Source organism: Ambystoma mexicanum, chromosome 10 (genome assembly GCF_040938575.1).
Source record: "Ambystoma mexicanum isolate Mex_15411 chromosome 10, UKY_AmexF1_1, whole genome shotgun sequence".
NCBI classification, from domain to species: Eukaryota; Metazoa; Chordata; class Amphibia; order Caudata; family Ambystomatidae; genus Ambystoma; species Ambystoma mexicanum.
The window spans coordinates 371,309,852-371,335,086 of NC_090932.1; the positions used below are offsets into that span (position 1 = coordinate 371,309,852).

A 25,235-nucleotide genomic window follows, 5' to 3' on the forward strand; every position below is an offset into this window, starting at 1 on the left:
TTGTTCTACTGCTCACTTAAACTCTTGAGATAAGTCTGGCTGCTCAGCTATCGCTACCACTTTACTGTGTAGTACAAGCTAGTACCAAAGGTGAAATTGTGCTTACACTTGTAGTCCTAATTGCATGTAGTGGACCCAAAGGGTACTGCAGGTGATTCTGCCTAACAAGAGGGAAGACAAAGACAGCAATCCTACTAGTCCAGATGACATTAAGATCGCGCAAGGGCAGGGGAGAGAGGAAAGGGGGAAAGTGTGGTGGGAAAGTGGAGGGGATACTGCAGTACACAGGATAACAGTAAGATAAATAAAGATAATAAATAAATAAAAGTGAAGTTAGCAGAAGGCAAGTTCAAGGGTAAGTGCAGTCATCAGGTGTCAAGTGCGAGTTGGGGCTGTAGGGATACAGAACAGTCCCCGAATGCAAGGGTTGCAAGGGCGGTAGTGCAGGTGTGCAACTGGCGGGGAGGGGACCTGGGCCCGCGATCAGAGGGTAGCCAGGTACCAGTGCAGTTTCAGATTCAGCCAGGAGATCAGCAGTGAAGGGGAGGAGAGAAAGCAGAAGCAAAGAGGAAGGTCTTGAGTTGCTTCCGGAACCACAGATGGTTCTCCTCAAGTTTCAGAGGGCCCGGGAGGCTGTTCCAGAGGGAGGCCCAAGGAGAAGAAAGAGATCTACCACCAACTCACTGCTTGGAGAAGTGACTGACCCCGAGGGAGTTGGCAGTGGATGAGTGAAGTGCTCGAGAGGGAAGATATTTAGGAAGAGCGAGTTGAAGGTATTGAGGTCCCAGACCCCAGAAGGCCTTGTGGACAATGCTGAGGGTTTTGAACTTAATCCTTGCTGCCACTGGGAGCCAGTGCAGAGATTTAAGTCCCAGAGAGATACAATCCCTGGGCTTGAGGCAAAGGACAAGTCTCCCAGTCCTGTTTTGGATGAGTCGCAGAGGGCAAAGAGTAGAGGCAGGCAGATTTAGAAAGAGGCTGTTGCAGTAGTCCAGCCTAGAGAGAATCAGAGCTCTGGAGACAGTGAGCTTCTGGGGGAAGGAGAAGAAATGAAGACTACCTCTGAGGAGGTGCAGCTGGTAGTGTGACATCTTAGAGATGTCAGAGATGTGAGGAGAGAAGGAAAGTGTGGAGTCGAAGATGACCCTGAAGTTTTTAGCCTCACAGGTGGGAGCGGGAAGAGGGCCAAGGGAAGCCGGCCAGAGAGTGATTGGAACTAGCCTGCAGGTGGGCTGTGTGTTAGGTGCTGACATCTGCGTTACCTGCAGGCTATTTTACTTGTAGGCTCAAGTTTGAAGAAGTGCTTTACTCTGTGTTACATTGGATTCACTGAAGTCTGATTTCCATTCATAAGATTGAAGGCAGGGCAAGTCTGTTTTCCCACTTATCTGAGGAGGAGGAGTGTTCCCCATATACACACAAGCCTGGTGCAGAGCGTGCACGGTGTGCAGGCAGTGTGTTAGGTGCTCGGTGGACAGCGTTGAGAGCTCCATAAAGACTATTTTTGGCTGGCCGCCACTTTGTCAGTGAGTGTATGTGCGTTCCACGTTCCTTTTTCCTTTATTTGGTCATTTCTGATATCTGTACTTCCCACCAAATGCGCAAAGCTTAAAAAAAAAACATTCTAGAAAAATTATGGCATACACTTTGTCTTCGGGCATGCCCTGCCAAAGACTAACTTTTCCACCCGCCGATGTACTGTTGACATCTGAGTTGATGAGAACATTCCCTCCCCAAAAAAGTAATGAGAAGGAGGTAATAAACTTCGACAATACCATTTTTTTGACAATAGAAATATGGGACAATCAATCTAATTCAATGTTTGCGGAAGTTGTGCCAGGAAAAAGGAAAGACATTGAAATAACCTTGCAATATTCCCCTAAAAAGAGACAGAGAAGTAGTTATCTGACTCTATGCACTGATCAAATGGATATTGTTTTTTCTAACCTCTCTGGAATGTTATGGTCTCTGGAAGATATGATGAACTGTCCTCATAGAGACTTAACTGCTGATGTCTCAATGTTAAGGACCAACAATCTCCCATGAGCTAGTGAAGCGGTGCAATTCTCCTTGAGTCCCTAGCTGGAGATAAAAAGGAAGATGTTTGTCTTTACAGAACCCCTAAACTAGTTAGTAATCCATCTCAAACCCCAGAGAATAAGACCAAACATGAAGCAGAGACCTTGAGTGAATACACAACACCCACAGCTTCTTCCTGTAACTGAGGAGACACATGTTTGTGGGTCAAATGTCATCAGAATACCCAGGCTTCACTATCTCCGGTAGAAAAAGTAATGGATGTCTTTTCTTTTCCCGCCCTCTCCCGTCTGCTATCATCAATGGATAGGGGCCATAAAGTTAGAGGGGATGTTGTTGTGAGCAGCGGCCAGTGTTCGGCAAAGGAAAGGGCTGCTGATCAGCCGACAATTGATTTTTTGTCAAGTAATAGTTTGATGGTTGACAAAGTCAAACCACTACAGAAAAAAAATCAGAGAATCTGTGAAATCCTTTGAAGAAAGGATCTAGGTACTCACAAAAATGTTTGCGCCAAATCAAATAGCAGTCTCCTGTTGATGCTAGGCTAGCACTGGAGGAGCCCGTGGGAGAGACTTAATTACGTTTGTATGGGGGATCAGTCGCTAGATCAAGAGGTGAAGAAAGGGGAGGACTCCCCAAAGATAGGTATCATTAAGAGGAAGCGGAATAAAAAATCTGTGAAGGTGAAATTAAATTCCTTGCCAGAGAGTAAAGAGACTATTATCCAATTCTTAAAACCCTTAAAAACTCGAGAACATTTATTGGATTTGAGTGTTCTATCTGTTTACTCTAACCCAGATCCTATCTCTCCTGATTCAAGTAGTGTGAGTATGATTGGAATAACTATTAGGCTCCGTGACCCGGTGCCCACTAACGACTTTGATGCAGGAACTCAGGTTACACGCTTCACATGTACATGTTTATATTTGACACCATTTGCTCTTGAATGTATTCCTAAAAAGTCACGGGAGAGTGCAAATTCTGATGTGACTTTTGCACCGTCTGTATCCAAATTTGTTTTGAAAGGTCTTTCAATCGCATAGAGACATTTTATTTTGTTTAATGATGACGTGAATCATAGGCAGTATTCTATGAAAGAGGATGATACGTTTTCTCCTGTGTTTATATCATCAGAAGAACGTAGGAAGAAGGAGCTCAATAAAGCAGAGTCAAATTGTCAATTCAGAAAAAACATCCAAAACTACATTTAAATTACTAGAAAAGGGTGAGATACATCACATCAACACTATAATGCTGATACTCTATATCTAGAAATACCCCACTAATTGAAACCCTTCATTACTTATTTATTAAAAGGACCTTTGAAGTCCAAACATTTCTTCTGCTAAATAGGCAATATGTGCTGGCTTTCTTCAAAGAAATTCCAAAATTGGCTCCAATTAAGTCTGGAGATTTAACACAAGTACAATTCACTCATCCTGTGAAAGTGGATATTGGTAGGCTCTGCTTCAAATCTGACTTTATTAGAAATGTAATTTTGGCAGAAACCCAGACTCTCAAACAAATGGGCTATGATGTGTCAATCTCTCAGGGTGAAGTAGCCACCATTGAAAGAAGTGAGATGTGGTGAAAGTAAACCTGAGAGATATAATACACCCTGAATGGTGATAGACTCACTGGGTTCCTAAAGGCGAATATGAGTAGTCGCATATTTTGAATACTCTACATACTAAAACTCTTGGAGCCCATTTGGAAAATTGAGAAAGACACTTTAAAATAGTCTCCTGGAACACAAGGGGCTTTTCACACTTGTCTAATTTGTGTAGTCTCTAGGGCTCATGCACATTTTTTGCACTTCAAGAAACGTGGATGCTAGAAAACCTAATATAAGAAGGCTATACTATCTGCTATGAACTTGCAAGAAAAGGTTTAATGTGAAGACCATTTGGAGGCCCTATACGTACCTCGCATAATGATTGCAATTTAACAGTGGAAAAACTACCAATGGTGGATAGAGACATTTTGGCTGTAAATCTTAAAATGAAAATAAATGGTGAATTGATACATATGCCTGCCTAATTCTGAACGTCTATTTTATTTGTTTGTTTGTTTGTTTGTTTATTTATTTGGTAATGCACACAAAACCCTTGGGTAGCCGGGCGCAACAGTGTACAAGAAATCTTAAGCTTATTACAATGTTTGGCATGATTTTAAAGAACACATAGGCAAAATAATATATACAAGAATATATACAAACAAATGTACAAGTACAAGGCATATCTTGGGATGTCAGTGGCACTCTAGCAAGACTAAGCAAATGGATATATACTCAGGTTTATAGGTCAGACTATAGGTCTAGGTATCATATATGGGCTAGGTAGGTAGGTAGGTGGGGATGCATGCTCGGTTATCTTAGAGTGGAGAATACATGGAAGCAAAAGGTATGGTAAGGGCCAAGGTGGGAGTGGGCTGGGTGCTAGTCAAGTTTCAACCCAAGTACTGCTCATTTAATGAATTTTTTAGTAAAAATACAGGAGATTATTCAATGATTATTATTATTATTTGTACTATTTATTGTGAGTTTGGCTAAACAATATAACCTTGAGCACAGTTACAGAAAAATCAAAAGAACAGAATAAAATCCTTACATACATTTCATGCCAATATTAAAAACCATTCACAGTTTCATATCACAGATAATCCTGTTACATCTTCCTTTAAAATCAATGCATAGTACAAATGAAACTTCATCAAGTCAAAATGCCATCTCCGGTTCGATGGATGCATAGGATCAATAGGAATTAGATGTTAAGAGGGCCAACCATCATTGGCAATGCCTTCTGCCAAATATTGTGTGCTGCACTGCTAATCACTAGAGACGTAGCCCCGATCAATGTGCTGCAAACGGTTCATCCTGCACGCCTAACATATGTGAGGCAAAGGCCTGGTGTCCTATTGATATTGTAAACTTTAATGAGGGCACTGTGTTAATACATGCCGTGTTGTCTCAATCGCAGTATTATATAGTGTACAGACCCTATTGTCATAGGGTAACTTTGACCAGCCACCAACATATTCGAAGGTGGGTAATATATTAAGCCGCAGGGAGATGATAAACCTTCTTAGGTCTTTGGTGCAGATTTTAGTTATGTTTGTACAGGGTTTGCAAATGGTGAATACTTGTCTAACTACTTTCAGCATATCTCTTTTTCCCATGCAAATTGGAGATGGTACACGCCCTGTCCAGGACCAATGTCTTTTGCTTCAGTTCATTCAGCACATCAGGGGCAATCATGTTAAGACCTATGGCTGAGCTAGTGTTAACTGTTAGATCAATATTGCTAAAAATGCACACATGTGGTCTCCTTTAGTGCAGAAAAAAATGCATTAAGATGAGGAGCACAATAGATGCACAAAAAGAATCCTGCAATAGTCTCTCAGTTGGTCGATGTAAATAATAGAGAAAGGTATAGCTTACAACGTTTTATATACCGACTGCCCGTAATGATTGCAGGCCCAATTCACAGTGAAGAGCTTCCACTGGGACTGCACTCAGGACCCCCAGGATAGATCTGAGGATTTTTCACTCCAGTTTTTCCATCCAGCCAACATAGGGTTCAGAGAGCAGTTCGATCCCAGATGTTAGTCCCAGGACTATACTAGTAGTATATACCACCATTATCCCTTCAATGTTGTTTCCACCTTGCTTGGCAAAAAAAGTTTGATCACTGACCATTTCGGTATTATTTTGGTCTTAATATTTTCTTTATGGCAACTGTAGGTAGGAGATGTATTCATAAGGCAATCCAAATAGATGTATCTATCCACTACTTCCAAAGTGGAATTATTGAGCTTCCAGATATAGGAGTTTTTCCCCCTCAGTTTGCTACACAGACTTTGGTCTTCATGAATTAATACCAAGGTAATTAGCAGAAGCATAGTTCTGTAAAGTTCAATCCATGAGGACGGTGTCATCCGCATACATTAACCACAGAGTGGGGTCAAGTCCTAACCGAGGTGGGAAGTTATGAATCCCTCTCAGAGTTTCATCCAGATCGGAAACATAAAGGTTGACCAGCAGGGGTGCCAATATGCAACCCTTCTTGAGCCCAACATTAGTTCTGAGTCGAGATGAAATCTCACCTTCTGGATTCAGGTGGATTGATACCATAGTATCTTTGTATAAGGTCAGGATAAGATACAGCAGCGAGGGGTCCAAGCCCCATTGTCGTTATTCGTTCCAAAGCAAAGGCGGAGAGATGGAATCAAAGACCTTGGAAAAGTCAACAAAGCACACATACAGTTTCCACTTGCTGATAGTCCTCTCAGAGAGAAGATATTGTAGCATGAAAGCACTAGTTACTGTGCTGTGTGCCTTCCTGGGTCATATGTAATTTCATCGATGGGTGAAATGTCAATGTTTTTTTTTCTGAGCATTTGTTACCGAAAAACTCATTTAAATTGATTTGTTTTTATTTTTATGGGGGTTTCCCCCACGAACCGCCATCCCCGATTTCTTTTTACCTATTCCTGACCACCCCCACCCCTTATATATACTTTTCCAACCCCCCTATATATTTCGATTAGTTTTTTCAGTAAAATGTACTCGTAAAAAAAACATTGAAATTTCACCCAATCAATGAAAGAATGCTATACCGCTTCCTGTAGCCTGTTTGGAATTATTTTAATCGGCCACTAGCTACTGCCCAGCTTTTCGGGATCAAAGCGGCGAAGACTTTGGCACTGGTGTCTAACATGGCCAGTAGCCCATAGTTGGATTGGTCCCCCAGGCTACCCTTCTTATACACAATTACCATTATGGACTCCCTCCAGATATTTGACATGGATCTTGTTGGCAGAATATGCCTGAAACAGTGCTCTAAGGCCCCCGCCCAGCTTTCACGATTAGATTTATAGACCATATTGGGAACTGCATCAGGGCCCGGAGCTCTGGAGCTTCGCAATTTCATGATTATTCCCCGAATGTCCTCAAGGTCAAAATCCAGTCTAAGTGGACCATTAGGAAAATTATTCAGTGTCCCGGTCGGAATTTTGGCAATCGAATCATCGTAGTACAACAATGACATATAGGTAAGTCATGCTATCTCAGATATGGGATTAAGTTCTGGATAGTAACACCCGACAGATAGCGGCAGTTATAGGACCAGAATTTGTTATTGTCATTGGTGTGGAGGCGTTTGAAAATAAGTCTCCAATTTGTGCTGTGCACAGTGCTCTCATGATGGCAAAGCCATTTTTTATATTTGGTGAACAGCAACGTCACAGCACTTCTCTCAATGCAGGTCAGTTTCTTGGTCCTAAGAACCGCATCCCTATCTCGGCGGTACTACCTCGTCCTATCGTTTATCAATATGTCAAAAGGGTCCCTCAACTACCGGCTCTGAGAGTTAACCACTCGCCTCAACTTAACAACAATAGAAAGCAATTGCATAGTCTTATGCATATCCCAGTTGTCATGTACAAGCAGGATTTCCATCCATGCTTGATCTGAATGGATGCACGCATTAATTCTCTCACTGTTTATGTCAGACCACATGAGTCTGTTACCTTGATTGTTTACACAGACAGGGGGCCTATGTTCAGACTTATAGTCTGCTCGCACCTGTCAAGACCAGCTAAACAACATATAATAATAATTTAATAATAATAATTTAGCATTTATATAGTCTGTCACAAGACTTGAAGAGACCCAAAAAACGTGGCCCACTTTGCTTGGAGATCCAGCAGTGTCTTTGATAATTGAAGCTATGACATTTTTAGATATGATTTTCCTGATCAATTGGCCTATTAAATTAAATGATTGTAAACATGTTTATTTTAACTGTGAAATATCTTCATATGCTACATACAATGTTGTATTTGCTCTGATTTTAAACTGTATGATGAATTAGGAATCATGTGGTGTGATGTCATATTTATTTTGAATTACTGTTTTAATCTGAATGAATTGATGAATTGATTAATTAATTTGTTTTTAGATGAATTCGTTCTTAAGGTTTATTTGTATTTTTTGTTGTAAATGTATTTTGTGTGAAAAGTTTATTTCTGTTCTTAGAATGTAACACAATATAAATACAATAAAATAAAGCACCTACAAGCTGTGTGTCCTTCCTCATGTGCCATTTCTCCCAATCTGTACTCTAATGCAATAGTTTCCGCTAATCTGCCACCTAATAGCCCAAACTAAAAAACAAAACTAGTTAAGCAATTCTGTCCAAGTAAATTACCAGAAAGTGATTTACTTCGATACAACAAAGTAGAACCAATAATATATTAGGTCTTTATTTTGGATTTATCTCACTTCTCAGAACTGTAATAAATGCTGCTGTTGCCGGATTCATTGGCACTACATGTACTGATGGCTAAAGAGGGCATGGCGTGCGTTTTCGCCTGCAGTAGACATCCTAGGCTATAGATTGTGGGAAGTGCCTGCAACACACTGGGAAGTGCCTGTGACAGCTGCAGAGTGGTGTTGTGGGTTGTCCTATAAGTATGGCACTTGGGGACAATGGATGTGTGTGGTGTATGCCCTTACAATGGGAGGAAGGGGCTTGTCCAAAGAGCCTATGTTTGGATCCCATCACCCAAAGAATGAATAGTGTGTGCGTGGGTCTGGTTAGGACACGTGTGCATCACAATTGAGAAGGATAGTCCGAATATTGTTTTGAAAAATCCACAATGTGCTCAATGTCCATTTGTCATAAGTATGACAGGCAGCTGGTGACGGAAAATGTGTTTCTTTCTCTAATGGCCCATTTTCTCTTTTTCATTAGGTACTATGCCACGGTACACCCTTTGAAGAAGCGTATATCTGTCACCACCTGTGTGTATGTTCTGGGCGGCATCTGGCTTCTATCGTGCGCCCTTGTGGCACCTGCCATCGCCCACACATACTATGTGGAGTTCCATGAGGAGGGCTTCACCATCTGTGAGGAGTTTTGGGTGGGCAAGAAGAAAGAACACTTGGCCTATGCCTACAGCGCACTGATCATCACCTACATCCTCCCACTCTCTGCCGTGTCCCTCTCCTATATCTGCATCACCATCAAGCTGAAAAATCGGGTGGTGCCCGGCCATCCAACGCAGAGCCAGGCTGAGTTTGACCGTGTGCGGAAGAGGAAGACCTTCCAGCTCATTGTCCTGGTGGTGGCAGCCTTTGGCATCTGCTGGCTCCCCATCCACCTTTTCAACATCATACGGGACATTGACATTAACATGATCAGTAAAGACTACTTCTTGCTGCTGCAGCTGCTCTGCCACTGGTTTGCAATGAGCTCTTCCTGCTGCAACCCTTTCCTCTATGCTTGGCTCCATGACCGGTTCCGCAGTGAACTCAAGAAGATGTTCACTTTTAGACAGAAAATCATCCCAAGTAACAACTGCGTGGCGGTCAATGTGATGCTCTGAAATTGAGCCTGGTCGCTCATGCCTCGCTAGGGGGACCAGAAGGAGATCATTGGCTGGGTGCAGAGCCTACAATTGGCACATCATTCCCAACTTCTCTAAATATTCTGTTGGCGTATGGGAAGAGGGTGTGGCAGCCAAGGAGACTACACAAACGAGAAAATGCTTCTGCACACCACTTGGGACTGTTGAAACCACCATCTTACCCAGTGGTCAACACAAACTCTGCATAAACTGTGGTCTTGTTCGTTTTTGTATCTTAATTTGGAATATGGCTTTATATTGAGTACAACTGCATATATGATTTAAAAGTTAATGAAGACTCAGAGGTTAACCCCTGAAGCACTACAACATCGTGTATCATTTATGTACACAGCATATTTCTTGGGCGTGTGATCTTTGAAAGTTGTACATTGGAAGTCTTGTCGTTCAAGAGAGGACAGAATAGGGTGATCAATATTGTGACCTTGAATTTCCCAACCCCGTTTCCTTCCCTTGGCCTATTGTTTCTGCAGAAGTCCTCAAACCTACTTGCCGAAGACTCTCCTCGTGTAAGAATGGTAAGACAGATATTGCCACCGGCAGCTATGCCTCAATGCTCAGCACATCTCTGTATAAGAGCATCAACCCTCTGCTTGCCCTGTTGCTGGCAAATTCACCCATCTGAAGTTAGCCTATGGCCAGGTCTTGTCTTCTGTACCAGGTATAGCCGTCAACCCAAGTGCAGCCTATATGCCAAATCCAAACTTGTATGCTATGTGAAGTTTCAAATGTTTTCTTTCCTCCCATTTTTATTTATAACTTCTTTTGTACAACAAACGCCATAACCAGTATAATAACAATTTACATAACAACAAAGTCATTCAAATGTCAGAACCAGTATAAGTGAAATGCATATAGCAGTATAGTGACTAATCATGACTAAAAAGAAATAATAAAAGTAATTCACTCTAACCTATTCTATCTAATTATTATTAAAACAATGATTTTAACAATTCCAAGTTATAGCTTAGTCCAGCTTGAAGAGTCAAACGATACACGACAAACACTAAACACACAATAAATAAGTAAATAAACCTTGCATACGGCTATATCACAATTAAACGCATAACATTACATGACCAAAGAACAATTTGAGGTTAACCATACAGTTCAAAAAATGATTACCAAATGTCATAACACAAGCGAGAATGTTCTTTCTTCTAATATATTTTAATGTGCATTTACAAGTATATCGCAATCACAAAGTGCATTGTTACTGCCATGGAAAGAGTCCCTGAAGTGCCCTAAAGGTACAGGAGGAGGGGTGGGGGGGTGGACAGGTAAAAGACATGTGCAAAGATGCTAATATAACCCGCCAGCTTATCAGTCTTGATTAAATCGCTCGGGCTTTAGGATTTTCATGAACTATAGCAGAGCAGTGGCTTGGTAACTATGCCTGGCAGGGGGTTCCACGAAGGAAAAGCCACCACTGAGAAGCTTCTGTCTTCCCAGTCATTGGAGAAAGGAACCTTAAGGAGCAGTTCATCAGTCCAGATACTGCCATAACCTTGCAAAGGTTTCCATCCTGTGCCTAGATATCTCAAACATATGCCAGTTTGCTTTCTGTTTCACAAAGCATGCCAGCACCACAGGAATACATTATCTGGAATGCATTCAGCTTTCAATACAGAAGTTCAAGCTTGTCCTCTCTTTACTAAGTACTGATATTGGAACAGGACTACACATTACTCATTTCACTATTGCCATTCCCACTGTCTTACTCAGAGTAGGTTTCTTTGCATGACTGTAGGTCCCATAACCGACTTTCCTCACCCTATGCAGATTGCACCACATGGCAGACTATCCCAAACATGCCTTCTCTCACCCTGTATCAAACCCACCCCACATCTTTGACTATCAGTCCCAAAATGCTCTCTCCCTCATTACATCTGTTCCCACCGAGCTACAGCTGGTTGAATGCATTGTGCCTCTCATTATGTCTTTAACCGCATCGGACTGTGGCTCACTTATTAAAAATGCCTCGCAACGATTATGTGCCCCCTACACCATGCAACATTCTTCGATACAAATGCCTCAACAGGTCTGCATGTCACAAGAAGCACTCTGCTTCACAAAGTTCTGACCCCCCCCACCCGGAACATATAAAACAACATTTCAAGGATATATAATTACTCCACTCAGTATAGAAACATCCACAATATTACATTTTTGATTCACGCCCCCTTAAACATATACCCCCAGAATATTGCAGGACCAAGAGTGGTCTTTGCATCACTAAATAGATGCCTCCATAGGAATTTTTGTCCAATAAATGCTTGGCCTTCCTCAATTAAAAGCTCATCCTCAAAAGGGCTGCAGGTCTTAGACGGCACCTAGGGCCACTTGCTACAGTGGTTCCACACTGCATGGAATGCATTATTTATTTTTTATTTGTTTTGGACATTTTACTGCAAATGTATGCGGAGAACCCCCGCAACCCCTATACCCTGTCTAGCTTTTTTATTACCCTCGCCCTTGCATATATTTGTGGTACATTTTGTTAAAAAATATTAGATGATTTCTCCCTCGATGGAAAATTCTGTGATGGAATCTACCCATCCCTACGTAGTAGAATGCACTGTGACTCACTGAGGGCAGGTGCCCTAGCAGACAAGCATACCACAGGATGCACTAAATCTCAGTACAGCAAGCCCAACCCCCATCCAAATTTTCTTTGTGTCCCAGAATGCATGCTCCTGAATAAATACTGCCTTTGCGTGGAAGAGCACTGTCAACATTACACGTCACAAGCAAGGAAACGCTCCCTACAAACTGAGCGGATGGTTTCTCCCCCATTTGCGTAACATAAAAACACCCTTCCAATCCAACTAAAATTCCTACCAAGTGTCCTGGCGTTCCCTTAAATGTATGTGATTTTGTGTATTTGTGCGTATGCACACTCGCACACACTCACTCTCTGCCAAATGACAGGTTAGTACCTAGCGTGGGACAATCAGATTCCATCAAATCATCTGATTGTCAATCGCCAGGTCGTTTCCTTCTGTAGGTCCAAGCTCAACATCCGACAGAGTTCCTTTCCTTTCTTTGTCAGGCTGCCATGGAAATGGAGAAGGGACTAAAGGTAATCCCTTCTCCATTTCCATGGTGGCTATATTGGTTGTTTTCTTTTTTACCCTATATTTTTAATGGCCACCATGGAAGCGGAGAAGGGACTAAATGTAGTCCCTTCTCCCCGAACCCTGGCAGCCATTTATTTTTGCTTTTTATCTCGAGTTGAGAAACGGTTGCAACACTGTGTCCCAACTCTTTGCTATCAGTTCCCTGGTCCATTTGCTACTAACAGGAATAGAACCATTGCAGGGGAAACTACATTAAAACTGTTTCTTGGGCTTATAACTCTCACCTTTGGGGAATTACCTGACCGTAATGCCTCTCTCCTTGGGTTCTATTGCTTTATTATTGATCAAGTCTTTTTAGAATAAATTACCAGGACTTTCTACCCCTGAACTACCAAACTGGTCCACCCTAAACTGCCAACAGAACCATATTCTTATCTCAGAATTCACGTTGCCTCGTTCAGTAGACATATACTCCACAACTATCTGTCTTATTAGAGGGAGAATTCGTTCCAAATAGATGACTTGTTCATAGAAGACGGGGTGGTGGCCAGCCGCTGGCCTAAGGAATGATTGGCCACCTCCTTTTGTCTTTCCACCTTTTCTTAGGTAATCTTTCTTGGAAGGAGACACAATGACAGCCTATGAAAACTTGCACGCCTTCTGTTGGCATCATGTGACTGTTTCTTGGCATGTCTTCAAGATGTATTCCCAAATGTAAACGCCCTTAATGACGTCAGCCAGACCTGACAAGTGGGAAGTAGCGATCACAGCAATGTAATGCTTACTTATTTTTGGAATTGTAGCCTCACTCACACAACCACCACCCCACTCCTACTATTATGTTATGTTCTGTTATTTTTTTTTTTAATAATGCACCAGTCATCACTATAGTGGTTTAACATCGCCAAGTCTTGTCTGGGTGTGGCATATTGTGCCCTTGCCAGGAGTGTACAGAACTTTGTCTGTGGGAGAATATATAAAGGCCAGTCGAGAAGGGGGAAAAATGCAAAGGGCAAAGGAGGGTAAAGGTTAAACATGGATAAAAGATGTGTACAGGCAGCAAGAGGAGGGGTAGGGATGGAATTTGTGATAGTTTGTTTGCCTGCACACTCAGTTTAGAACAATCAAAATCTAACACTAAACAGAAAATGCTGAATGCTCCTGCTAATTAACCCATCTTTGCAGTTTCCAGTACTTACTGTAAAGTACAGAAATGAGTCGAAAGAGTCAGTGGGCCTCATTCCGAGTATGGCGGTAACCCTTCTAGTGCTACTGGCGGGCTGCCGGCGGACACGTTCAACTTTAGAGGTGCCTGGCTTCCCAGTGCCACCGGTAGATTACAAGTCTGGCAGCACGGGAAGTCAGGCATCGGTAAAATGTAAGTTCCCATTCCCCTGGAGTCCCATAGCACTCTATGGGAATGGGGACTTGGAAGCACCAGCACCGTTGCTAACGTTGCTTGCGCTTCCGTGAACGGTCTGCCTACTGTGGTCGCTGCGCCCGGCAGGGTCAGATATGTCGGGCACAGTTGCCCTGGCAGGTAGAATCCTAGTTTGCTGGTCCAGAAACAAAGATGAAGGTGATCTTACCGGCACCTTTGTTTCCTGACCAGCAAACCTCTAAGGATGCCGAGTGAGTGGTTGGTTGGTGGGCTTGAGTCGTAATCATGTGTAAACTTGAAGCGTGGAGACTTGTTTGTCTGTTCTGTGTTAGTGTACACTGACAGACCCAGAGAGAGTGTCATCTGTGAGTGCCCTGCCAGCTGCCATAGGTGGCATTGCCCAGAGTGGGTTGTGTGCAGGGCACATGAGGGGAAAGGGAAATTAGGTGTGTACGCCTTCTCTTGGAAGGCCATAGTTGCAAAGCCACATACCGAGGGATGGGTGCAGAGGACAGAATAGTCTAATAGTATGATAATATAGTATATCATATTGTATGAGAGTGCATTTGATGCACAGCTCAGCACACAGGGCGTTGTGTGTTACATGACTGTCACCAAATAAGCCTGTAACGCACGTTCATTGTACAGCACTTTATGACACAATGAGGCCACCTCACAGCACTGAGGGTGAGGAGCCATAAACGAGTCTTTGAGGCTACAAGCCGGCAATGTGAACACCAGTGCACCCACAGGTCTGAATTGGAGGGCCCCCCTGCCCAAATCACCATGAATGACCAGATCTATGGTAGGTATAAGTGGGCGACCCTGAAGACATGTTCCTCTGAGGGTGGCCTTTATTATGCAGGCTCCCTTCTGTAAATGCAGCGCTGTGGCTGATTCCAAAGCATTCTTTTGGCCCTACGAGCAATCTTTTGAGGATTACTGAGGGGTTGTGGAGACTGGGCCCCTCTTAGGTGGCTGCTTGGCACCTTTGGAAATAATCTTTATACGTAGAACCCTGTATTAAACACTGCTGTTAAAATGGGAAAAAGCGTTTAGGTTTCAAAAGCAGGGCCTGAATCTAGAATTTATGCTAGGGGAAGGTGTGGGATGGGAGGCATTGGAGGGAAGTGAGAAGAAGGTCGGTGACCAGACAGGGACATCAAAAGTATAGATGGGAAGATTTCCCCCTTCCACAGGTGGTGGGAACTAATGCGGAACCAGCTAACTTCCCACATGTAGCTATTCTGTACTGTGTCATTTAACTCTCTTATGACCATGTGAAAATCCTTTCCTTCATCACAAAGTTTGTATATAGTGTAGAGCTCACCAACCTTAGTGGTCTCTTGGCGCTGTGACTAAAAGGATAGGACACAAGGTGGCACAATTATTCTTTGAAGAGACAAGATTCCAGAGTCTTGTAGAAGGCAAAGTGGTTAATAATGGATTTATTCCGGGAAGGGAGAGGGTTTATAGTCTGGGAATGAGGATAATGAAGGCCTTTCTCCAGAATATGATCTGCAGAAGCCAGAAATAAAGAGGAGATTGTTCAATGGAAACTGGAGGTTTCTTTGTGCTTAATAACACTGTTTTGAGAGATGATGAAATGAGGTCCAATGTTACTGAAAGCTCCATGAGCCATGCAAAGTGATTGCAATTTGAGTTGGGTGATTGGAAGCCAGTTGAGTGTTAGAGGCCTGGCATTCAATGGGCCAATTTCTTGGACTTGAGAAAGAGGCAGGCTGCAGAGTATTGGTCTCATTGGAGCAGACTGGTCTCATTAGAGCTGAAAGATAAAAAAAAGTAGAACAGGCTAAGGTGATCACTGTTACCATAGTCGATTCTTTAGAAAATGAGTGCATTCTACACAATATTTTTGTGTGGGAACAGGAAGTAGTAAAGGATTTTCTTGAGGGTTCAAAGATGGAAAAATCAAGCGTTGCCTAACATGTTTGTCTTGAGGTGAGTGAGAGGTCCCTGTCAAGTTTGATCCATAAGCTTTTGATTGACAGTGAGGTTGAAGAGGTTGGGTCAAGAGTGGGAGGCCACATGGATGGGGGGCAATATTGGGGGTATAATTGGCAAGCTATAGCTCTGTTTTTCTGCTATTGAACTTACAATTATCAATCTCCCAGCCCCAGATGGTGGACATGCAGAGATGGAAACTTAGAGATTGAGTTGAGATCTTTGTCCAGTCTTAGCAGGATGATGGTATAGATATTGAAGAGGAGGAGAGGATAACAAGGACTCCTGGGAAAGAATGCAAGTGAAGCATTGTGGCTTGCACTGCAAAGGGGACACAACATGTTCCTGGGATATTTTGTAGAGGAAATAGGTATCAAGGAGAGTACAGAGTCCAAACACACCATCAGAACACAAGTTCTAGAGAAGAATATGGTGGGCAACGGTGTCCAAAGCAGCCAACAGGTCAAGAAGTAGGCACAAGGAATGCTGATTCCAATATCTTTGGCCAGTGTAGGCATGTCCTTAACATTGGAGTTGATCACAGATTCAGTGCCAGGAAAGCGGGGGTGTTATCCCCTAACAAGTTGTTGCCCAAAAGTATGAATTAAGTTGGAGAACACAGTCTTTTAAATAGTTTGGACAGTTGGGGGAGGGTTGAACATGGGTGGTAATTGTTTGTATTGAAGGGCCCAAAAGGCTGTTTTTTTTTGCAAGGGATGTAACCATAACCTTCCTGAATGAGTAAGGTACAGTGCCAACGGATACCATCAAGGTGCTGAGGTTTTTGTGGAGAACAAGAGCCTTGGGAAGTCATGATCAGAACTAAGGTTAAAGGAGAGGACTTGGGGAGTTTGATGAAGTTTTTATAGGTGTTAATTCTGTTAATGAGGCAGGGAGGGTGTTCCTCACAAAAAGGTGCATGCAAGTGGGCAGAGGAGGTGGATGAGAGAGTTGTTGAGAGTGCAGATAGATAATAAGAGTACTTTAGATATGTTATTGGGTGTCACCGGCCGTTGAAATGAAGTAAGCCTTCTCAGTGTATCTCATCTGTTTTGGTTGACTGGTAGATGGCACAGATAAGCACGTTTTGCAGAAGGTTGTTAGAAGTGCTGCCGGGTTTGTTCAGGGACTAAAGCAGACGTTTGGAGGGGAGGATTTCAAGGTAAACCATTGTCTGTGCTTTCCTTGATGAAGAGCATGGTCAGTTGGGACCATCTCTGGCATGAGGGCATAGCTAAAGTTAGATCAGCATATGTCAGAGCATGGATTAAGGAGTGCATTACAATCAGAATCAGAGTGGAGATGAGGTAAGGAACACTGGGATGGTTTATTCCGGGACCTGGATGAGGAAAACATAGGAAGTGAGCAAAGACTGCTGACTAATATGCGGCGGAAGATGATGGGGTTGTCAAAGTGGTCTGAACAGGGTCTCAGATTAGTTATAGTGCAGCATGAGGGGAAAGGTGTTGGGGAATAGAGGATTAAGAGTGTGAACTGTTTAGTTATTGAAATCAGAGGCATGTTGTTTGAAGATGAGGGCACTCAAGTTTTGAATAGATGTGTTGGATGTGGGAATGTTTGGGTAGTCTCGACTGGTGTTGAAATCACTAGGTATTTTGAAATCATAGGAGATCAGAAGTTGGATGAGCGTTTCCCTGACTGTTTTATTGAAAGTGCAACAAGGATTAGGTGGTTCATATATGATGAGGACATAGAAGGTGAAGGTGTTGGAGGGATGTCATTGGATTAGCATCGAGAACTGCTCAATAGAAGATACAAGAGGAAGGTAAGACACAGGAGCCAGCAGGTACAAAATGTAGAGGTGCTTTATTATCATTTCAGGGAATAAGTTAGAAGAAGAGGGAGAGCATAGGTAACATCCTCCTCTCAGCAGTTTCACCCATCCTGAATGACTAACTGTCATCCATGGAACCCTGAGGGAACCCAGTGTTCCACCACTAGTCAACATTCTATGGCATGCATTGCATATGGCAATGCAAGCCCCACACTACAAATAGCATGCTTTTGGAGGTACTAGACAGTGAGAGGTCAATGATGGTGGCAGATAAAATAGTGACACTTTGTGGATGAAAGTCAGGTCACTGGCCCTGCCAACAAACGTATTCTTCTATGGTGGTAGGATTGCTGGCTTCAGTGACACAGGTTTTGGCTAGGGAAAGTATGGTGAAATTATTGTTGATCAAGAGCTTATGAATTTCAATGGCTGCAACAGCTGCATAGAGGTTATTGAGATGCATATGTTTGGGTAAGGCACATGTTGTTTTTTTTTAAGAGACAGATGGGAGATGCGTGCGTGGGTGGAACAGTTTGAATTTAGAGAGGGTTAGAACACTGCTGTCTGCCGAGAGCTCTAGGTCTGTTGAGATCATTGCAGTTGGTCATATGGTATACAACAGGGTGGTGAATGGTTAGGGGGTAAATTCCGCTGCACAAGGATAAGTGACCAAGTACTTGAGGCGATGGACCTAAAGGAGATGTCCACTTCATGGACAAAATGGATGACACCTGGTAAAAAATGCAATGGTAAAAATGGAAACGGTAGCTAGGCAGCAGAGGTCCCTCCAGACATTATCCAGGCCATGTTGGAAGTGTGCAGAAGTACAACGACGGAATGCGCCCGCGAAGGCCTCTAGTAGGCCATTCTGTACCGAATCAAGCTGGGGGATTTCACAGGATGAAAGTATCTGGCTTTTTCTAACTACAATTTGTTTTTATTTGTGTCTAATGGTGTAACTGCTGTGACTCTCAGCCATCACATCTCAGCAGACCAGCCCACCTACTGCTCCTTCTCTCTCCCTGTGTCCCTCATCAACATTCTTTTGCCTGCAGAGTAGGTGGCTGGCAGTAAGGTATGTCACAGATAACAAAGTCAACAAATCAGGATTTATGTTTGGCAAAGCAGTAGACAATCAAATACATGTTATTTTCTCAGGGGAGCTGTGGTAATTCCGCTAGGAGTAATGAGTGGAGTGTCACCAGCAAGATGATACCACCGTGTGCAAGACTGGCCCAACAAACAGCAAAACTGGCCCTATCTTGAATCAGGGGAAGGGGATGCAAACATGTCACAGAGTCAGCACAAATCCTTGCACCTGCTCCAGCTGCCAAATACAGCAAAAGCCTGCGAGAAAAGAGGAGGTTCCAGAACCATAACCAGGAAGTGGTTGAGGGTAAGTTAATATCAGCACAACTAGGGCTATCCTCCTTCTCCTTAGTTGCAAGATGTTTATACTTTCCCCCCTCCCAAAGTATATCCTTCATTTATATGATGTTTCCAACAATCAATTATGTTTCCCTGATTAGAAGCCTAAACCTTGTTTTAGCATTTTCAAAGCTTCCTTTCTCGATCCAGCCAGAACCTTGAAGATAACAACGGTGTAGGCTTTAAAAAATGCCTTTGGCACATTAAATGATTACATCAATTCCCCAAATGTAACATATCAGGTAGTTTTGTAAAGTGAATCGTCACCCCTCCCCCCCCACAGGGGTATCTTGGTACTATAGACAAATGATAGACGAGTATTGCTACCCAACTCAATTGCATGCATTTTATCATCCTTAAAACGGTGAAGGATTGAGTGGACTGGCCTGGAATCAAACCTGTGACTATAGTTCGTCCATCGGGCCACTGCGACACAGACCAGGCTAGCACCAATGGTGCTTACTGTGTACAAATCCTTAATACTCTTCATTCTTTTAGTACCCATCCCAATTTATCGGATTCCAAAAGACTTCAATAAGTGAGATATTATCTGTTATGGGTGTGAACATGCAAATATCAGGGATGTCATGCCCTTCACGGTATGCCACACTCTAATGAAAGATAGAAGTGTCTTATGCCAGACTTGTTTGACATTAGTGACGTGCCAGTTTTCAAGACAAGGTCAAAATGAGTCCCATTTATAGACCACTATATTGATAAACATTGATGTGTCCATTTCTAAGTTCAGTAGCTTTTAAGCATTCTATTACCCATCACTGGCCAGTAGTAAACAAAGAATTTGAGGAGAGCCCACCCCCCTCGGTCAGTTGGTAAAAGTAAAGATTGCATGACATGTCTAACTTTTTTATGTGTTCAGATCAAACTGTTGATCACAGCGTCCAGTTGTTTAAAGAACACTTTGGCTAAATATAGACCTATTTTATTGAGCATTTGTTAGGCACCTATACAACGGAATTGTGTTTCAAAGCACCGCAAGGCTAAATGGGAAGGGAACAGGGGGAAAGAATAACATTGTCAAAACAGTAAATATACACGTGTGGTCCTACTAGGCCTGGTGGCATTTGGACGTGCAAGTGCAGTGAAGAGAAGTGCAGGAGATGGGGATGGGTGGGGGGAGGAAATGGAGAAGTGCTGTGAGGGGCCTGGGAGGGAACTGCCAAGGGGAGCCAAGGAAGAGGCCTCAGGCTAACTGCTAGTGTGGGCGACTCCCAAGGGTGGGATGCAGAGTTGCCAAACAGGGGCCTGCAGTGCCGTGGGGAGGAGGGTTCTGGTGCTGACTCAGCAGAAGGCCTGGTATCCTGTTAGATTCATGAGGACCAGGCCACCAGACTCAGCGGCAGTGGGGTCATTAACAGGCAAGGGAAACAGGTAGAGAAAAGCTGAGTTTTTAACAGTTTCTGTAACTTAAGGAGGTCCGGCTCAAGTCTGAGAGGGGCAGAGAGGCTGTTCCAAAGGGAGGCACCAGCCGAAGAGAGAGAACCTCCCCACTCTCTGCTTTTAGAAGCGTTTGACAATCAAAGAGTTGGAGTTACAGGTGAGGAGGGCTCTAGCAGGAGAGTATTTAGGAAGGGAAAGTTGAAGATAGCTTGGTTCCAGGCACCAGAAAGCCTTGTGGATGATGCAAAGGGTCTTGATTTTGATCCTGGCAGCCAATGGGAGCCAGTTGAGAGATTTTAGTGCTGGAGAGATACAGTCCCTGTGCTTGAGACCAAGGATAAGTCTTGCAGCCCTATTCAGGATTAGCTGGAGGGGGCATAGGGAGGAAAGAGGGAGATTGAGAAATAGGCTGTTGCAATAGTCCAGCGTAGAGAGGACCAGAGCTCTGGATACATTGAGCTTCTGGGGGAAGGTGGGGAAAGGGAGAGTGCCTCTGAGGAGGTGGAGCTGGAAGCGGCCCTTCTTAGTAAGGTCCATGATGTGAGGGGTGAAGGTGAGAGCAGAGTCGAAGATGACCCTGAGGTTTTTGGCCTCACAGGATGATGGGGGTGGAGGGCCCAGCGAGGGTGGCCAGGGGGTAGGAGGAAAAGAGGGCACATGTGTCCCAATAAGAAGGATCTCCATCTTACTGGCATTAAGACAAAGATCATTAGCTGCACACCATGCCTGGATGGCGGACAGACATTTAGGGATGAGAGAGGTGGACGAGGAGGTTGCAGAGAGATGGTTGAAGGAAAGCTGTGGCTCATCAGCATAACACTGGAAATGAGGAGAGAAAGAGGAGATCAGGTGAGCAAGAGGGGCGAGATAGATATTGAAGGGCCACATTGATAGGATAGAGGCTGGGGAATGCCACAGGTAGGAAAGTGTGGTGGTGGAGGACAAAGGGCCCAGTTGCAACTGGGAAAGAAGATTAGTGAGGAAAGAGGTCAGCCACTCCAGTGCCCGGTCAGTGATGCCGAGGGTATCACATAGCCGTTTTATGAGGATAGAATGTTTAACTGTGTTAAAGGCAGAGTAGAGGTCTAGGAGAATGAGAACAGTGGGGGAGATTTGCAAGCATGACTTCATGGATGTTCAGGAGAGCAGTTTCCGTGCCTCTGGATGCTTTATTATAAACTGAGCAGTGTAAGGTGACATTGGCCTGTGGTTATTTGATTAATGTAATTGCAAGCACAGCAGAATTAGTGCCCAACCGTGATCAAGGTGCTTCACCAGTATCTACGATCTGGTAAATATTTGTGATGAAAAGTGTTTGTACATTTTTGGAGCGCACATCAGGTCCCACAGTAATGTTGGTCAATAGGTTGCCTAAGATACTGGACAGCTTCTACATACCATCGTGGGCCACCAAGCTGCTGTCTTCTGATATCTTTGTCATACCATAATATCCTAATATCTAATATCCTGTGCCAATAGCTGATTCTTTTTATTATTTTTTAAAGATAGACATAGTGCAAGAACAATACATTATCCAACAATCGTTATTTCACATGTTTTTGACATTGTGACTGTTATCACCATCTCTTTTATGTCCTTCTCATTGTTATCCAGTCCACTCTAGTATCCATGTTGCACAAACCATTCCTTGCTGCCCCACTGGGGGGGCTCAGTCTTTCTGACCTTCTAGAAACCTTAACCCCCAACTCCCCCCTTCCTTACCCTCACCCCTATCCCTAACTTTCCTTGTCCCCGGTGTGACCCCAACTCCCCCCTCCCAACTCGAGTGCCACGTTGTAAGTACTTCCCGTAGTTCCCCTTCATCTCGTCATTCTTTTGCGGGTGAGAGAACCCCCTCCCTCCGGCCAGGTCCGCTCCACCTTCTCTCCTCTTACCCCTCCGACCCCTTGTTTGTTCAGGGGGTTTTTAGATCCTGAGTGGATGCCAGCTCGTTCAGAATCTGCCCCCAATCTACCACCAGGGTATTCTCCCCTTGCAGATCTCTATGTTTATTTAGGTATTCTACTTCGGCCAGGCCCCATCTGCGTATCTCATGTAACCATTGTTTCACTGATGGACCTGTCGGCTTCTTCCATTCTATCGCAATTAGCCACTTGGCCAAGGTCAGCAGGAATCGTGCCATTTTATTTCTGGTTTTGGGTGTCTTTGCTCCCGGCAGGAGTCCCCACAAGCACACTCGTGGGTGCATTCATATCTACTCCCCAGCAGTGCATTCACTCTATCCACGACTTCTTCCCAGTATTTAGCTATCATCGTGCAACCACATACCATATGCCAGAACCCAGCGTGATACTCCCTGCATTGTGTACATGTATGTCGTATCGCATGATTCATCGCATGCAGTTTCTCCGGTGTCAAATATACTTTGTGTAGGTAATAGAATTGAGTGAGCTGGAATCGTGCATTCCTAAACGTCTTTTTAACTTGTTTCCACATCTGCACCCACTTCTGTTCCAGGATATGTGCTCCCGAGTCCCTCTCCCATTTGCTCTTAACCACTAGTTCTTTGTCCTCCCTCACTGTCTGCAATGCGCCATATATCCTTGAGACTTTACCCCCACCTTCCCCTTATTCCAATAGCGTCGGCATCACTGGATGCTTCTCTGGCTCCCTCAGGATACCGTCCCAAATTGTCGGCACCCTTCTCACCACCTTGGCGTACGTGAGGAAGTGCCAGCTTGCCAGCTGATAGGTTTGCCTCCATTCCTCGATCGTCAGCAATTTGCCATCTCTGAAGAGATCCCCCAATGTAGTGCACTGTCTTTCCTTCAGTGTTTTGAGACCCACGCTTTGCAGTGCTGCCCTGATGATGGTGTCAAACCCGATTGGCAATCCCCTACAATATAGCTCTTTGGCCTGTGCTGTTCTTAATAGTTTTCCCCATATTGTTCGTATCGCTTTGAAGACCACAGTGTTCCCATTACCCCTTATGGCCCCCCACCGTAGCTCCACATGCTGTCTCTGGTGGAATCCCCCCCAGCAGTCCAGTCAGCTCCCCTCCTGGCCCGGTTCACCAGCGTGCCACAGCCTGTAATTGTGCCGCAATAAAATATAGTTTGAAGTCTGGCATGTTGAGACCTCCTGCCTCTCGCCTGAGATGCAGCATCTGCATGGCTACCCTGGTACGCCCTGTGTGCCACAGCAGTTCCTCCAGCATCTTGTCCAACATCCGGAAGAATACCTTCTTAGCTACATACGGGATATTGTGAAATAATATAAATGACGCAGGAAGACCACCATTTTGCAAAGTGCAATTCTTCCCATCAGACATAGTGGTAGGTTTTTCCAGAATTGTACTGCATCCCCTATCTGTGAGAGAGCCCCTCCTGTGCCATGCATAAACGTTTCCTCCACATCGTGGTTAATTTGAATCCCCAGCTATTTGAAAGATTTCCATTCCCATCGAAGCTCCCCATTCGAGATGTTCTCCCCCCTCCGTGCCCTGAGGCCTGCCAGGGTATATCAAAGATTTTTCATTGTTAACCTGGAACCCTGATAATTTGCGAAAGTTGCTCAGCACCTCCAATATCACCGGGATGTTTTTCAGTGGGTCGTCCACATACAACAACACATTGTCTGCGTATAGCGAGATTCTGTGTAGCACTACCCCTGCCCGGATACCCGTTTCTATAATGTATGCCCTAAAGTATCTTGCCAACGGTTCCAGCGCTAGGGTGAACAAAATGGGGGATACCGGACACCCCTGATGCGTTCCTCGCTCTAAATACCATCCCTATGAGACCCAACCCCCTGTTTTTACCCTAGCTGTTAGGGTATTGTATAGCAGACGCAGCCACCTCAGTATTCCCTCAACTAGTCCACAGGCCTCCAATACCTTGAATAGCCATGGCCATTCCAGTGAATCAAAGGCTTTGACCGCGTCTGTTGCTACCAGAGCCATTTCCCTCAGTGAATCCTTGACTAGGTCCATAACATGATGCAATCTATGTAGATTCATGCCCGTATCCCGTCCCCCCCACAAACCCACATTGGTCTGGATATATTAAGCCAGGAGCCACTTTTGCAAGTCTAGTCGCCAGTACCGTCCCCAAAATCTTCGCGTCCACGTTCAATAAAGAAATGGTCCTGTAGGAGGCACGCCGCAGCGGGTCTCCCCCTTTTTTCAGTAATACCGTGATCACTGCCTCACTCATTGACTCCGGCAGTGACAACTTCTGAAGTGCGTGATCATAGATTTGTTTCAACTGAAGGACCAAGACGTCTGCTAACATCCTATAAAATTCCACAGGGAAGTCATTGCTACCCGGCACCTTGTTAGCCTACATTGTTTTTATTGCCCACAATATTTCCCCCTCTTCTATGGGCAGATCCAGCCTTCCCCTGTCTTCTCCGTCTAGCTTGGGCATGTGTACCCGGTCCAGTAAGTCTAGGGCCTCCTGGTCCGAATAGGTCCTTTCTGTTGAGTACAGTTGCTTATAATACTTCTGGAAAACCCCATGTATCTCCTGCTGTGATGATACCAGGCTTGCCGTCGGGTCCTGTATCTGGGTAATCATCCCCCCCTGGACTTTCTCGCTTTATTAGCCATGCTAATAGCCGCCCTGCCTTGTCGCCTTCCCCATAAATTCTTGCTGTATACAGCCCCATGTCGAACTGCTACAGTGAGTCCAGAGCCTTCCAGTGTGAGCTCAGTTTTCCCGCCAATGTTTCCCCTGCTTGCAGCCCCCCTCCATATCGTTCT

The 25,235-nt window shown here is 44.2% G+C and overlaps 1 protein-coding gene across 3 annotated transcripts in view; it reads left to right on the forward strand.

Annotated features, from left to right (window-relative positions):
• LOC138491437 (prolactin-releasing peptide receptor-like) overlaps window positions 1-10,368 on the forward strand; it is an 820,216-nt gene extending 809,848 nt beyond the window's left edge. For all 3 annotated transcript variants that reach the window (XM_069617954.1, XM_069617953.1, XM_069617955.1), the window contains one exon: window positions 8,793-10,368. In XM_069617954.1, the coding sequence (XP_069474055.1) occupies window positions 8,793-9,426 (634 nt within the window). In that variant the 3' untranslated portion in view covers window positions 9,427-10,368. The remainder of the gene's footprint in view (window positions 1-8,792) is intronic.
• The last annotated feature ends 14,867 nt before the right edge of the window (window positions 10,369-25,235 follow it).